The sequence below is a fragment of the Xiphias gladius genome, chromosome 15 (assembly GCF_016859285.1).
Source record: "Xiphias gladius isolate SHS-SW01 ecotype Sanya breed wild chromosome 15, ASM1685928v1, whole genome shotgun sequence".
In the NCBI taxonomy this organism is placed as follows: Eukaryota; Metazoa; Chordata; class Actinopteri; order Istiophoriformes; family Xiphiidae; genus Xiphias; species Xiphias gladius.
The window spans coordinates 20,494,517-20,510,706 of record NC_053414.1 but is presented as its reverse complement, the minus strand read 5'-3'; the positions used below and the strand labels follow the sequence as shown (position 1 = coordinate 20,510,706).

Genomic DNA, 16,190 nt, shown 5'->3' with positions numbered 1-16,190 from the left:
TGGCAGCAAACAACAGCTCTATAATCACTTTAACAATGGAGGCACAACTGTGCCCTTCAACGATATGCAAAGGAAGAGCAGACAGCTTTTGAGACGAAAATTGCCTGTAAATTAAAGCAGTACAATTGTGTATATAGAGCCACATGAAGCTGAACTGTAATGGTACAAACAGCGGGGTGTGAAAAATGCTGTCATTGGATTTTTCTGTTAAACACTGCAGTATATAGTTGGGGGTATTGTGTGTCTGTGTGTGTGTGTGTGTGTGTGTGTGTGTGTATATCTGCATGTATCACCACTAGAAGAGACTACTGTATGAAAAATTCAGCTTTTAACCTGTTGTACTAACTCATCCCCCTGTTTGAATTTAACTGTGCAACATACAGTGAAACCATTCCATGTATGTGTGTGTATTTGTGAGATGTTTGCATGCATGCAGCTGTAAAATGTTCATACATGCATTACATGTACAGGTCTGTGTACTGTATTCGCACGAGAATGTGTGCATGAACATATGTTTATTAGCACATGAATATACTGCTTATTTGCTGTATATACTTTGTCGGCCTCAAGGAAATTCATTTAATTTCTGCATGCAAACATTCAACAGCAGCAGTGCTCAAAGACTAACAATAGTAAAGGCATACTAAGACAGTTTCAGTTTGTTTTTGCCATTGTTGTAGGGAGCAAACAGACCTTGCCAAAGCAAGCTTTTATACAGCTCCAGGATCTATAGCAGCAACAAAATGTTAGTTTTTGTATTTGTGTGGGATTTGTTGTCTGTACCTTCCACATGCTGGCCTCTTTTCCGTACACAACAGCCATGTTGTTGACTTTATTCTGCTGAATGCTTCTCTTCTCTGTCTCATTCAGCTCCTCCGAAACGAAGCCCATGAATGAGTTGTCTGGTGTGTGAGCTGAACGTGTGTGTGTATGTGAGTAATAAGGAAAGGCAGGATAGTAGTAAAGAGAGAGAAACATTATACCAAGAGAGAAAAAGAGAGGGGGAGAAAGAACGTTTCATTGTGAGTAAGAGACAGAGCACTAAATCCTTGTTTGCTTCAGTTCATTGCCCAAGTTAGTGTGATTATTGCCTCCATAAGTATTATAAATAGTGATGATCATAAAGCCAGCAGCTGTTGGGCTTAGATGGTTTTGGTAGTACAAGGTGTACGGAAAATAGTTTTTAAGTACTGGCTGTAAGTTGCAAGTTTATAAGAATATAAGTATATAGTATAAATAAGTATTTTTACCTGATGAAACACAACTACTGGTATATTCATGATTTCAAAGTTATTTATTCTTGTAGAATAACCTTTTCAAAACCACCTATTTACTGTATCCTCACAGATACACAGCCAATTTAAAAAAATGTTTGTATGTACATGCATTAATTTAATAACTGCAATGAATTATGGCATCCTTTAAATGATCATAATTATAAGGCAGCTGATAAAGACTGAGTCAGGCATTATAGCTTTGGAGAGTGTGAAACAGTCGGCCACATATTGACATTATAACGATTCTGCTGTTGAGGGCGAGCTATAGCTAAGTGGGCATGACACTGCTGAGAACTGAATGTGGGAGCTGAGGAGAGTTAAGTAAACAATTCTTCAGTCAGGAGCAGCAAGGAGATAGACAAAAATGATGAGGGGTTTGAAGACAGCAGATCAGACATATTGTGTAGCATGAGACAGATGTAGAAAAGCAAATGAGGAAAAGAACAGATATAGCTTGAAGGAACACGAGAAACTGTGGTGTTTCTGTAAATAGCTGCATTAAATACATTACTCCAGATTAATGTGAACGAACAGCCAGACCTGTCAAAAAAAGTGAAAAAACAGAATTGGAGTCATTTTGTCACATTTAGAATGACTATAGGAACTGAGGACAGATCTTTGTGAGTATGACAGTTAAGAGTTTTGAAGTTGTAAAATACAAATGCTTAAATGGAGTTTTTACAAGTACAGGATAGGAGGATACGAAACTGTAAGTGAAAGCATTTGATAGAGTTAACAATTCTCTACTTATAAAAAGATTGCTCATTACTGGTTTTGCTAGGGATGCTTACAACCGGCCTCAGTGTGTGAGGATGGGCGGAGCCCAGTCTAGATTCCTGCCGGTTACAAAGGGTGTCGCAGGGATCTATTCTGGGCCCTGTCCTGTTCACTATTTATATCAATGAAATTATCTCCTCCCTGCATGGTTGCCAAATTCATCTTTACACAGACAATACTATTTTGTACTGTATTGCCGACTCTGTTCAATCAGCCATTGAGAAACTACAACTCTCATGCAATGCAAAACTCTCATTAATCTTAAGCTGATACTTAAAGCAAATGAAATGAAATTCATTGTATTTTCGAGATCCAAAAACATGGACTACTTTAATCTGCATATCTCTGCTGTCAATGATTTAAATAATGAAAGGTTTACAGAATGAAAATATCTTGGCATCAGGCTTGATGACAAATTTGCATTTAAATATCATATCAGGAGCCTTCTTGGCAAACTATGACAAAAGATTAGCCCATATCTTTATTTCTTTCCTTTGAAAGTTGGTTTTAGAGGATTATTGAATCAACTTTCCTACCAGTTCTGGACTGTAGGGATGAAACGCTGAAACACTGCTGCCTCTACACTTAGGCCCTTAGACTCTGTACCACTCAGCTCTGAGGTCTATTACTGGTGATAGCTACAATATTGACCACTATATCATCCATGATAAGATTGGTTGGTCTCCTCTGACTGAGAAATGCAATAAGCATTGGTGTCTGTTTATCTATAAGGCCCTGGTCGTGGGGCTTTATAGATATTCATCACATATATGTTGCGTTGGAACCCTTGTCCATTTCTTAACTCGCTCAAGTGATTGGCTGGTTCTTCAGGTACCTCGTGCCAGGCCTGATCCTGTTATACAGTTTTACTGTTATAACTGATTTTGTTGGTTGATTTTGTGTCTTTGTATTTTGTATAAACGTTATATATTTAAAAAAAATGTTGGCATATCCTATATATTAAATGATTTACAAATGTGAATTAAATGATGTATGACATATGGATGAAAACACTAAACATAGGATTTTGAGAAATTCTCAGAATTTAACTGAAGGAAGTGAATTTTTTCTTACGGAACATGGTCATGTACTGCCTGGCGTTGAGGTTCCAGTAGCCCCAGTTGGTCCGGTAGCCATGCAGGGTTGCATACTCCTCATGATTGTAAGCTGGCTCCGTCCCAAAGGTGTCAATCACTCGGATATGACATCTGTAAAGACAGCGGACAACCACTTTAAAACTAAATGTTCCTAATGTCTCCTATGTGCAAAAAATATCAGGAACAATTTGTTTAAAACCCTTATTTAGCATTTATAAACAGTATATAAAACCCTTAAAAATGGTTTATGATAGAATATAAAACTCCACAATATAGTTTTACATGATGAATGTTACAGAATTAATGTTGTCAACAACTACAACTTGATTGATGTAACTGATAATAAAGTTATCATTCATTTTATAATGACGTCTTCATGACTTTTTAACACATTTATAAACAGTTTTGAACCCTCATTTCATAAATGCTTCATAACACAACTAATTGTGAACCATGACTGAATGTGTGTGATCATATATAATTACAGCTATATTATTCTGTGTAATCAAGCATCCAGTAACTCTAGACACCAGTTATGGATGCTTCATTGTGGATTTATAATTGTTGACAAAAACACTAATAAATACTGTGAATGCCTTTATATTTTTTTGCTTGTACTGTACATTACAGTAGTTAAGTGTTTATGTAATGCTTATAAAAGCTCTGTAGGCTGTTGGTGGTTAAAATAAAGTGCAATCACAATATCAACAACCAATATGATTGTTTTGTATTGACACTCACGGTATGGAAAGCACATAAATAAAAAAAGTGGCATCTTTATCATGAATACTTATATTTGGTTATTCTATGAAGGATATTTATATCTACATAACATACACTCTTTTGTGCATTTTATGTTTATCTTTCTCATTTTCCATGAAGTTGGATGATGACTTCCATTGCATTAATTGTAATTTTATAAGTAAAAGACATATTTTCTTTGGTGCAACTGAAAAAAAGGAGAAGTTTTCTTGAATCTGCATCACAACGTTCTCATTTCTTTTCTGAGCTTGGTGATCTCAGACAAATCTGAGCTCTGCCTCACTTGCAGGATATGCCTAGAGGGTTGCTGGAGATGCTGACTAAATTACATGCTAGATTTACTCGGAATGTGAGCACAAGTTGAATGAAAGGCCCAGCACAAACTTGTCCTGTGTATTGATGTTAGTAAATCTGGCCCTTTGTGGTTTAATTATTCCATGTTTCCAGCTTTGGAAACATGGAGTAATAACAGACAACCATTAATTGCACAAAATAGTAACAGTATTTATCACAATAACAAGGATTATAGTACATATCTGAAGGTTTGTCAAAAGTAAAAAAACAAAAGCTAACAATGGCGAAGAGGCACAAAAAGAACAAAAGCATCCAGCACCTTTTTCTACAAAGTACAGCGTGGGAGGTTTGACACAAAAAAAAAAGTCACTTTGAGGTCTAGAGGTTGGAGGTGCGATGGGGCACTGATTGGCTTTCCAGGTGAATGCTTAGTAGCACTGCACTGAAGCACAGTTGAAGCTGTGCATGAGGGCACGTAACAGAATCATACAGAACACACACACAACCACACACACACACACACACACACACACACACACACACACACACACACACACAGAAAGCTGACTATGCCCTTGTCTGTACCCGCAAGTGTGTTTAGCCTTGCCATTCTGTGAGCTCAGGGGGATTAACAAGAGCTAAAGGTGGCAGAGTCCACTCCCAGATCTCTGAGACCCTTTCCTGGCAGATAACTGTGTGTCTGAGTGTGTGTGGAAAAGAGAGAGTGTGACAGTCCAATAACATCCTGAGTGTCTGAAGAGCACTTAAAGGCTATTGCCTCTGCAAATTTCTGTAAAAAACTCACATAACTGTTTCCTGGCACATCTCTGTCCTTGAAGCTGCTAACAGGTGTCTATTTTCACATGCTGATATTCATATATATTTACAATAGCACAAATATGTGATGTTCAACGCATTACCCTTTCTCTTTAGCCACTGTCCCACAACCTTGTGTATCTTCTTGTATTCCAGTTAGTGATTTCCTATACTTTCCAGAATTACTTTTCAAAAACTGCACGGAGGGGCCATGATGTTGTTGCTTTCAAATAAATTAGTGAATTACAGTAATCATTAATCTCATCTCTCATGTAATTAGAGAAACGTACAGCAATAGTGATCGTTTATGTGAATCTTAAAGGAAAGACTGAATTATTGGTATGGTAAAATGGTTAGATTTTATTTATTTTATAAAATGATTACTGTATTAGAAAATTTTGACTGGTGCTCTTGCAGCATCAGTACTATGTTTGGACTGTGCATTCATATACTTCTTTTTACAGTAAAAGTAGCGCAGCTTAGGTTACAGAAAATTAGCCTTCTGATGTCTTCAGCCGCCTCTGTAACAGGACCCTTGGCTTTCACGTCAGTGCAGTCTCTCGCGAGCCTTCTGATCAAGCAGGTTTTCAGCCATGCTACAGACTCAAATACCACACGTTTTGTTGTTATTTGTTTCATGGTCTATTGAAGCTGCTCACAGTGTAGAAATTGTTGGAAAACTATGATGGATTTCTTCCCTTTATTTGTTGAACACTTGTGTAAATCTGAACCCAGAAAAAAAACCACTCTTTGTTCTGATAAGTTGACAGCTAAGCAAAAGCCCTCTATTGCTTTCCCTAATTTTTGCTGCACTGGAAATACCTGGATGAGATGTCATGTTTTCTACAGCTGGGCACCTATGCTCGTGAATGAGCAAGGTAATCATAACTGTGCTGAATTTTTTCAAACTAAACCACTTAAGAGTTTCTTTGTAAAACTCCTTTAATAATGTATCGACAGTCTTGTATGTTACCCACTCACCAACAATTGCAGGCTCTCTAAGCTTCAGTTGTCAGAATTTGACTTCCAAGAACAGCATTTAGCTTTAAATACAGACATGTGCCGCATGCAAAGACAGTCGTTGGGTTTTTGTTTCCGTGTTTATATATAGCCAGCAGCTTTAATACACAAAACAGAAAAAAAAAAAATCCTCTGAGGGGTCTCCAGTCTTATTCAAGACAAGGTGACACCCCAATCTTGTTTGACACTTCTGTTGATATTTCTGTCATTGACTGCAGCATGAAAAAGGCCAACCTTTATATTTACAGAGATTGGATATAAAAAAAAGTTATCTGTAAGAGGGAGTGTAAAACTTGCACTTATCTATGCAGCCTTGTTATGAGGCACTGAGGATTAGATTCTGCGGAAAATGTTGTGTGTCTATTTGTAAGGGCGACGGAAGCTGACAATGAATTATTAATAAACAAATGTTATTTCCCCTTGTCTCTGTCTCCCCTAGACCTCTCTGTCTAACCTGCGCTATCACATATCCCCACCTCTGAAATAGTGAAAATGTTTCTGCCCACAGATAAGAGGCCCAAAAGTGGAAGAGTAGGGGATCAGCGGAGGAGTAGCTGAGCTGAATATCTATTGGGAGATCAGAGTACGGAGATAATCTGGGTTAAATGGCTGTTCAGCAAGGCTCAACAGTCCTCCGAGGTGAGGGGAATATGGCAGGTTGGTGCTTCGTCACCCACAGTTTTTTGGCTTTAACTTTGGGGAGTTGTAAGAACCTGGATTTCATTGAACAACAACAGACCCTTTCGGCTTCAATTTTAAGATGTTTCTCTTATTATGCTCTGCCTGACCCAATGAGCAGTTTAGAGGTACAACCACACATCAGCAACTCATTTAACTCGGGCAGAATCTTCTTTACGTGTAAAATGTGGATGCAGGCAATGACGGTTATCTGTATTCAATCACATTTCCTCAGACTTGACTAATATTTAGTTTGTGATACAACAACAATCAACTGGGTAGGCAACATGCTTTGTAATGAATCTGCTTGTTCATAAGTCTCTGAAACTTTGTTACGGTATGCTGGCACGTAACAGATGTAATCAACTCTTTAAACATCTTAGAACAGTCTTAAATAACTAGATGACTACATTAATGATGTGCTTCCGTGTTGTTAACTACACTGCCATTTCAGTCAAAGACACTTACGTCAAGGAGTTGACCTTTTTTAAACAGTTATACTGCTTGATTTGGTGAGAAGTTATCGGCTCTTTGAGGGAGCGCTGAAAGATTCTGAGCAGCAACTAGGACTGTGCTGAGGGAAGTAATCCCCTTAATATACATACATGAAGATAAAGTCTTAGTTCAATTAACAATACTAAGAATATAAGGAGGAGGTTGGGGCAGTGGAGGGAGCAGCAGCAAACCACGTTGCCATGAGCACGAGCCAGCAGACTAATAGCGTGAAGTGTCAGGTTATACAGTAATAGCCAAACTGTATACCTGTATAAATATGAATGGCTGTTAGTAGTCAACTGGTAGCCAAGCGGCTGATAAATGAGTCAGTGACTGTTGAGCATTTATGAAACGGCCGATGCTAATCAGCTAATACAAGTGTGACTTCAGCTCTCGGTCTGAACTGACACCATGCTTCATTAAACTTAGGCCTCCAATAATCATCCTTCCTGCTGAGTTGATATCTCTTTGCGTTTGTTGACATTTGTACTTCAGGAAGTGCAGGGGTCGGCTACAACCCACCACACACACACATTCACACACAAACGCTCCACTTTAGCTGTAACACTGTTAAAGTTTAAAGCTAACCTTAGCACAGTCCTGGTGTTCAAGGGCTCGTGTTACACGCAAGAATTACAGTTTGTTAAAATACAGTCAATTTGCTCCTATAAAGTGATGTTCAAAGGCAAACTAAATTGGCATATGAAGTAACAGAAATAAATAAATAAGATAAATGGTTCATTGTGCTACAGGCAGTCTTTTAATTTTTTACATTATGCACCTTTATTTTAGTGACTCCTTTCTTTCAAAGTGCAGTGATGTGTTCGATACTCTCCCCTCCATCTATCATTTATCCTTCCTTACTTTAGCAGATGCTGCGGCTTACTCACTACACTATACCCCATTAGTCCGTCTTAGACTTTGTAAAGGAGAACTACAGTACTTGAGCATGTTGTTTTTTTTCTGTGGAACTTGAACCATGGTATTTTTCAAATGTTTTCATTTCAAATGAAACAAAGGGCACTGTTAATTTGGGGAAGACCTGAAGGTTACAGGAATACAGAGCCGGAAAGAAGCCCAAAACCATGCCAGTGATTATAGATACTAATTACATCAAAGCAGCTACTAAAATATTGTCAAGGGGCTTAAAAGTTGTGCCCCCGATTAAAAGACTACAGTAGATGCTCATCTATAGTATGTGTGGAGAAAATTTCTAACATCTTGGACAAATGAGACCCCTTGAAACTAATGATTTAAAATCAGAAAGATGGTCATCAAGCTATGAACGTGTTGGAGGTAGAGTAAATTTCCATTTTACAGTACAATTTTAACACAAATCTCAGCCAACAAAAAACTAAATCATTTTTCAAAATAAGAAGAAACATTTGGATTTTTGAAACAGTTCCCCTTGGAGATGAAGCAACAGTAATTTAGTACAGTAACTATGTTGTAGATTATCATTATCTCACCTTGGAGAACTATTCTTATGAGTGAAACTGAGTTTGAACGGGATGACAAATCTACCATAATCAAAATAAACAACCAGTTATTGATACCTTCATGAAACCTGCTCTTTTGCTATCTAAAATCAAGCGAAATTGCGAAATGTTAGTGATGTGTCCCCAAAGAGTCGACAGGGTCCAGGGAAGTACAAGCACTCTAGCTCGTCTGCTGTCTTAGTAAGGGATTTTTTTTTTTTTTTTTTTGGTTTGGTTTTTGCTTGCATTCCCCTGGATATCTTATCTATTCCGCCTCTATCAGAGCAGTAAATTTACAATGCAGAGGAAATCAATATACTAGTCCTATTATCAGATGAGTTGGTGTGATTTAAGACTTTGTCCTATTGGCTTTCAGCATCTTTAATGACAGCACACATGCACTGACACACCCTTGTTTGTACGTGCATGCGCGCACAAACACACAATCACACAAGCACAAAACCACACCGGACAGGACAGCACCATGTTGTCCAGGCATAATAAATGAATGTGGATGTTGGTGGGCACATAAAACAAAAGTAATTAAAGGGAGCTGAAGGGCCCCAAAGCTCAGAGCACTTGATTAATGATGCCTTTCAGCACACAGGGCTCAACTAGACTGGTGTAACCTTATGAAGAGAGCGAGAGAGAGGGAGAGAGAGAGTGGTGAATAGGTATGTCATTGACCTTTCCTAAACCTTAGGGGGATTGTGGAACTGTAGGGTTAAGATGAATGGATAAAGTGGACAGGCATAAACACCTGGTCGGGAAATACTGGAGAGGGTGTTAATGGCGCACGTTACATATATATTGTATATATATTGTATTGCTGAAAAATTCAGAAAATTCCCTCACTGCAAGCTTCTGAGCAAACAACAGAGACCAACTCTTACAAACACTTCAAGTCACATCCTGTTAGGGAAAGCAGAAATCAAGACTCCACATGGTAATGATTTAACTGGGAGCTGCTGACCTCAGCAAGCAATTAGGTGCAGACTGCAGGCTGACTGGCATCTCATCTGGGGGAAATGTGGGATTATGTGTGTGTGTGTGTGTGTGTGTGTTTGTGTGTGGGTGTGTGAGAGAGAGACAACTTGAGAGAAAGAGGGAGACAGCAGAACAGGTTATGTTCTGGGAAAATAGCTCCCCAGACCACCAGTAATGCATTTCTCTTGCTCATAATTGGATTTTAAAAATACATGGAATGGCCCTTTATATGTGGTGTCAGGTCGATGCCTGATACCTTCCACTCCCTCTGTTTTGTGGTATCTTTCTTTTCCTGATCTCTCTATTCTCCTTTGTTGCCATCTCTTCACATACCATCCCTGGCTTATCTCCTCATCAGTGATTCCTCTCTCTGTTTTACTTTCATTTGGCCTTTATGTTTTCTTGTTGCTTCTTTATGCTGGGAGCAAGAACAAGGAAAGCAAAATGTCAGTTGCTCCTATCGCATACAGGGGATAGATGAAGATGCCAATTTTTTGGATGAAGAAAGATGAGAGTGGGGCAAAGGGGGTGGCTGCAAGCTGTTTTTAAGGGGCTGGAGAGGACAAATCTCAAGCTGGATTTTCAATTTCATTTGTTTTGCAGAAATGACATTTAAAACCTCTGAAAATAACATGGGCTCATATTGCTGTTGTGCATCTGATTTTTTTTTCAAATGCACTCTGGCACTTCAAATTCTTGCTTTGGTTATTACTTTACTGTTTTGTTGCCCTGGTCTCAGGGCTGTCATGGCTTAGTTTCCAAGTTTCCAAGCCTGTTTCTTCTTAAAGTGGAAATAAACAAGATAAAATACAAGACAAGTTACAATAGTACAGTGTTTATTGCAAAATGTAATGGCTATTGGTTCCCTATAAGCCTCTCTTTCACTATGCCATTCTATCTGCCAGCGGATATGAAAATGAAGGCTGGATTTACAGCACAAAGGAGGTGCGTCTGCTATTGCGCAACAAAAACAGGAAGAGGATAGCTATTGGTAGCTTTCCCCAGGTAGGGGAAATGGCGGACGGCGGAACAACCAGAGTAACTGTGGAAACTCTACCTGCAAAAGAAAAAGAGCCCTGTTGTAGGAGGAGGCAAAGAAGGCGAAAGAGGGAGTGTGTGTGTGTGTGTGTGTGGGGGGGGTGGGGGGGGGGTGGGGGGGGGGGCTGCCTATTGTCACTTTAACATCTAACTAATCTTTGTTCTTTCTCATGAAGCAGATGTCCTCTGTTTTTTCCTTTCTCTTCCTCTTTCTGGGTTTAACTACCTCCCTTCCCTGAGTGCATTCAAACAACAGCGATAATAAGCTGCCGAGACAGGGTTCAATTGGAAATTAGTGCACGATTACTTGTCGATATCTCATAATCTTGCACTACATGTAATACTTAACTTATTTCTGCTGAGCAGAGTAATGGTGCATGACAGGTGTTGCAATACCAGTTTGTGTACGTGTATTTTTGTATGCGTGTGTGGTGTGTTTTTAAGTTGTTCCATTACATCACACCATGCAGAATCATTTTTGTTTGACATATTGTGCATTTTGAGCATCTTTAGCTGGATCGAGACTGGGAGAGGGAGAAAATGTGTGTATATGTTTCTGTGTGCATGAGTGTACTTGACAGAAAGTGTGTGTGAATTTAACAAGCTGAATGAGTTAAAGTCAGACATCTAGACAGAGACACATACACCTTATTACCAGCAATAATTAATCCAAAGAACAGCCAATAAACCTATCTCCCTGTCTGGAAAATTGCTTACAAATACACACACACACACACACACACACACACACACACACATACAAAATGAAAATATATGCAGGTAAAGCAGCACACACAGAGTGCGAAAAAGGAGATACTTAAACACGCACATACACACGCGCACACACACACACGCACGCACACGCACATACGCACACAAACACACACACTCACACTACCACAGTAACCATGAACTAACTTGTGTTTCTTTAGTGAGAGCCCCATGTGTTGCTTCATCTGCTGCAGGCCATGGTAGTCAGTGTAGATGAGGTCAAAGGGCAGCGGGCCAGTGAGTGGGCAACTGCCTCTGCCTGGAGGCACTCCAAGAAACCTGCAACACACACAAATAAAACACTTAGTTCAGAAAAGCAGAGAAACGTGGCAAAGAAGACAGAACGTTCAATCTAAAAACAGTGAGCACATGAGCTGCACTTTAGCCTGCTGAGCTACCAGAGCATCCAAGCTTTCACAGAAACATTTTGGTTTTGTTACAGAAAGGAATGGTAAAGAGAAGGTGAACATGCAGCAGTGTTAGCTGGAAGTAAAATACATCAACATGTGAAGTGTTGGTTGGTGAGGGTGTCATCGTTTTTTTGGTTTTATTAATCCATTTATAAAAATGTGTATTGATCGTCTTCTATTGTTTTTTTTGTGAGGTGAAGAGTTTTTCTATTGTTTGTTCACATAATTCTTGAAGTGTTTCTGAATTTTTGAGTGTCCCTGAATCAAAGTAACTGAAGAGGACATGAGTCAATTTCTACCGGTTTATGTTCTCCCCCTGGTCATCAGTCAGGCAGAGTCCTAATAATAGAGAGCTGAGTTCGGCCCAGCCAGACACGGCAGCTTATTAGCAAGAGGCTACAGTCCACATTTTCATTAACTGCTGCTGCTGAGCAACAATGATGTATAAACAGCATATTTCATTTAGATGTGGCAACATGGTTAGAGTTCTGTATTAAGATACAAACCTCAGATGCGATACTACAAGGGTTTTCTCTAAAGTTTGAAGGTTTGTAGTGTAAGGATATATTCTCATTCCACTGCATTTTATGGACTATAATAATCTGATAATGAGCCCAACGTTAACCCATTGATGTTATGCAGCATTGAGTATGACATCCTTAAATACTGCAGTGGCTTTCTCTCAACACCCTCTAACTTCTATTGCCTTCTGGCATCCCTGAATGCATTTAAACCTGACCCCATGCTATATAGATTAATTGGCTTAGCTTGCTCCAAGTTTGATGCATATTACATTAAATTTATAATAAGACAACAATTATGTGTATTGTGTTTAGCCATGGCGGTGGTGTTTGTTGGTCTGTTGGTCTGTCCACCACTGTGGTCCAGATAGAAATAATATAACTGTTGGACGGATTGCCATGGAACTTGGACAGAGATCAATGGTGACCAGAGGATGAATCCTAATGACTTTGGTAATCCTCTGACATCCAGTTCCATCAGTAGGTCACAATTCAGCTTGGTCCAATTCTTTGGTTTACAACTAAATACTTACAAAACTAGTGACATTCCTATCAGCCTTAGCTGTAATCTGTGTTTAGTACTCATTAGCAAATGTTAGCATGTTATTATGCTAAACTAAGATTTTGAACATGAAAATGTATACCTGCTTAACATCAGAATGTTGGCAGTGTGATGTCTACCATTAGTTTTTAGCCAAACCACTGCTGTGCACAGGTACATCCTCACAGAACTGATTACATGGCTATCGTAGTTTTATAGCGTTTTATAGGGGGACAAAGAAATTTTGGCAGCAAGAATAGAGGTGTAATTATTTGAAATTTGAAAATGTTTCAATATCCACAAGTGATAAATAAATTGCTACTGGATAACTGTTGGAATCATCTGGAAAACAAGGACTGCTGAATTACACATTTCCATCAGCAGAAGAACTGTGTGGTTAGCATCAGCAGTGATAGCTGATTAGACAAAGAGCACCAGCTACAGAGACTGCATTTCATCAGCAGAAATACCAGTTTGACTGACAACTGGTTTCTGAGAAGTACAGCATGCCCCTCGAAGAAATCAAATCCCCTAAACGTGGAGCCGTTAGACTCAACCTGCTGAACCTCTTGTAGGGTCGTTAACACCTTGAGAGTTGTTGAGGTCATATGAGAGTCATTGAACCACCCCACCATCATGTGAGTCATTAGGGTCACACGAGTCATTGTGTGAATCGGTTTTCAGCTGCCTGGGGAGGCAGTTATCAAAGTTAAAAATCCAATTCCCTGGAGAGAGTCGAAAACTTAAATAGTGTTTTTGACTGAGAGTTAAATTAAAAAGTGTGTTTGTTGATCAGATAGTATCGTGTTGGTAATGCTGAGTTCAATCAAAGTCAAGCCAAGGGGCACCGAGGAGGTATTTGGCAGAAAAATAATTAAAACAAATGGGATGAAAAGAGCCGAATTAGTAATGGCTGAATTGTACCTCACGACAGCAACATCAGCAACAACAACAGATGGTCGACGGATGGAGGGAGAGATAGAAATAGGAAGAGATAGTGATATCCAATGTGTCGAGGTTGGGTGTGTTTATGTGTGTGTGTGTGACAGGTGCTCTTGTGTGTATGATCTATACCTGCTGCCTGTCTGTCTATTGATACATGCATTCCTACCACTTCCCAAAACTCTACTTTGATTACAACAAGACTTTTAAGACACGCACAAACACAAGCACACACACACAGTACAAACCAAAGCAGAGGAGAGATATTATTTCTAAGTGTGTGGTGTACTGGGCCCAGTTTCACATCCTTGTTTGATTCAGTTTCAACTCATTGATCGACTGAGGGCCTCTCTGTTACCGTGTTGACAGACCGGCTATTGGTTATCTGACCTGTGAGTGCTCTGCTAGCGCTTACTTAGCTCTTATTTCTGTGACAGATGAGGCCAAGGGCTAATGGAGACTGTAATGCAATTCGTACCCCCCAGTGAATTTCATCTCGCTATGCTAGTTTTACAATGGAGTCTTTTTGGCTGCACTGCTTATCCAAAGGGTCATTTGATAGTGTTTTGAGGCAGCACGTACAGGAGCTCTGCTGGCAGCTGCTAACCACCATTAGACAGCAGTGAAAACACACAGATAAAAGAGTTTGATGTAGTGACTGAAGTGAAAAATGAAAAAGGTACTAGTGGTGTAAACCAATGACTGCAGCATGTGGTTTTTTTTTTTAACTTATGAGCATGTTTTTGTTTGGTGTACTGAGATGAATGACAGATTGATAGCCATCTGACATTTGTTCATCAATTGCATCGATTGTTCTTCAGTTGCACTGTGAGATGCAGTTGAAAGCTCTGGAAAAACCTATTAAGTGGTTAGGTTTGGAGTTTCTATTCCCAAAGTCAAGAATGAACTTTCAGGCTCAAGTAGTGGAAAGTAATAGGCCTATAAATATATCAGTTCTCCAGACATATTTCTCTGGTTGTAAAAAAGCCCAAAATAAAACATTTAATATTCCGCAGTTATTCAACTCAACTTTCCTGTTTATCATTGTACATCCACCATGAAATTTAGGCTGTTGTTGAAAATTTCAAAGAAGAAAACCTAGTGCACAACTAAAAGAGGCATGATTAAAGTTAAACAGAATTGTAGAAAAAAAGAGTATAAATTGACTAAACTGTCATAACTTATCATCAGCTGACAATATTTATTTGCCTGAAACTCAGGCAAACTCACTGAAATGAAAACCAGTACTATCTTCACCCCCAATATCTTTGAAAATGCATCAAATTTTTAAGAGCTAACCAAAGTATTTAGTGACTTTGGATGTCAGGTAAATCTGGTGATTTAAGAAAGTACAATATTTGCCTCTGAAATGCAGTAAAGAAGATACACAAGTAAAGTACAAGTACTTCAAAATAGCACATAAATACAGTATTAGTAAATGAACTTACTAAGATTCCACAGCTACTGAAACTAATGTGCATTATTTATTAAAAGACCATAATTAAATTAAATCAGGGGTCAAAATTAAGCGTGTGTTTATTTTAAAAACATTTTTATGTACCTGTATTCAGTGGATGTGGAAAGACTTTTACAATTCTACGTCTCTTACACATAAATCCATAGCAGACAATTTTATTTTGATGCTGTCTGCATCCAAGCACTTTAGAAGCAACCCGCCATCTGCAGTTTGAATAGCAAGCTGGGATTTCAAGTGTGCACTTTGCCTGGAGTGTGGTGCCTCTCATTAGTCTTGTGTCCATTAGTGATACAATGTCTGCATCCATCCTTATAGATAAAGGAACCCTAAAGAGGCCTATTCAAAGAGGCCATTCATTGAGAACCAATCATATTTCAGGGATGTCAGGGAATAGCAAGTTGTCTACAGCATTATTTAGACTTGTTGGTGTTTTTATAAAAAATGCATTAAAATATGCATTAATCTGGTCCTAAAACCAGACTCCTTAACTCAAGAGTGTGGGAAGCTACACAGATGTAACAACATTCAGAGTTAGTAAGAGAGAAGAGGAATGGTAGCCACCAGCTGCAACTTAATTCATTTGAATTGTTAATTAACTCTTTTCTTATAAAGCTTTGGACAAAACACTGAAACGGGTGCTTTCTAGGCCTCACCATGAGGATTTAGTAGTGTTCTGTATTTCACTGCATGACTCTCTCTTCAAAGCCTCCAATTATTTATCAGATTACGTGAGGATAAACAGTAACTCAGGTCATTTTTGTCAAGTCCTGCACGCATGTACTGTAAGTGCATTGCTTTGCTTTGGGTGC

At 38.9% G+C, this 16,190-nt stretch overlaps 1 protein-coding gene across 1 annotated transcript in view; it reads right to left on the bottom strand.

The window, feature by feature from the left end:
* LOC120800407 (alpha-1,6-mannosylglycoprotein 6-beta-N-acetylglucosaminyltransferase B-like) overlaps positions 1–16,190 on the bottom strand; it is a 107,841-nt gene that overhangs the window by 10,934 nt on the left and 80,717 nt on the right. The window contains exons 9-11 of the mRNA XM_040146491.1: positions 11,638–11,769; positions 3,129–3,262; positions 784–914 (exon numbers count right to left, since the gene is read on the bottom strand). Of these exons, the coding sequence (XP_040002425.1) occupies positions 784–914; positions 3,129–3,262; positions 11,638–11,769 (397 nt within the window). The remainder of the gene's footprint in view (positions 1–783; positions 915–3,128; positions 3,263–11,637; positions 11,770–16,190) is intronic.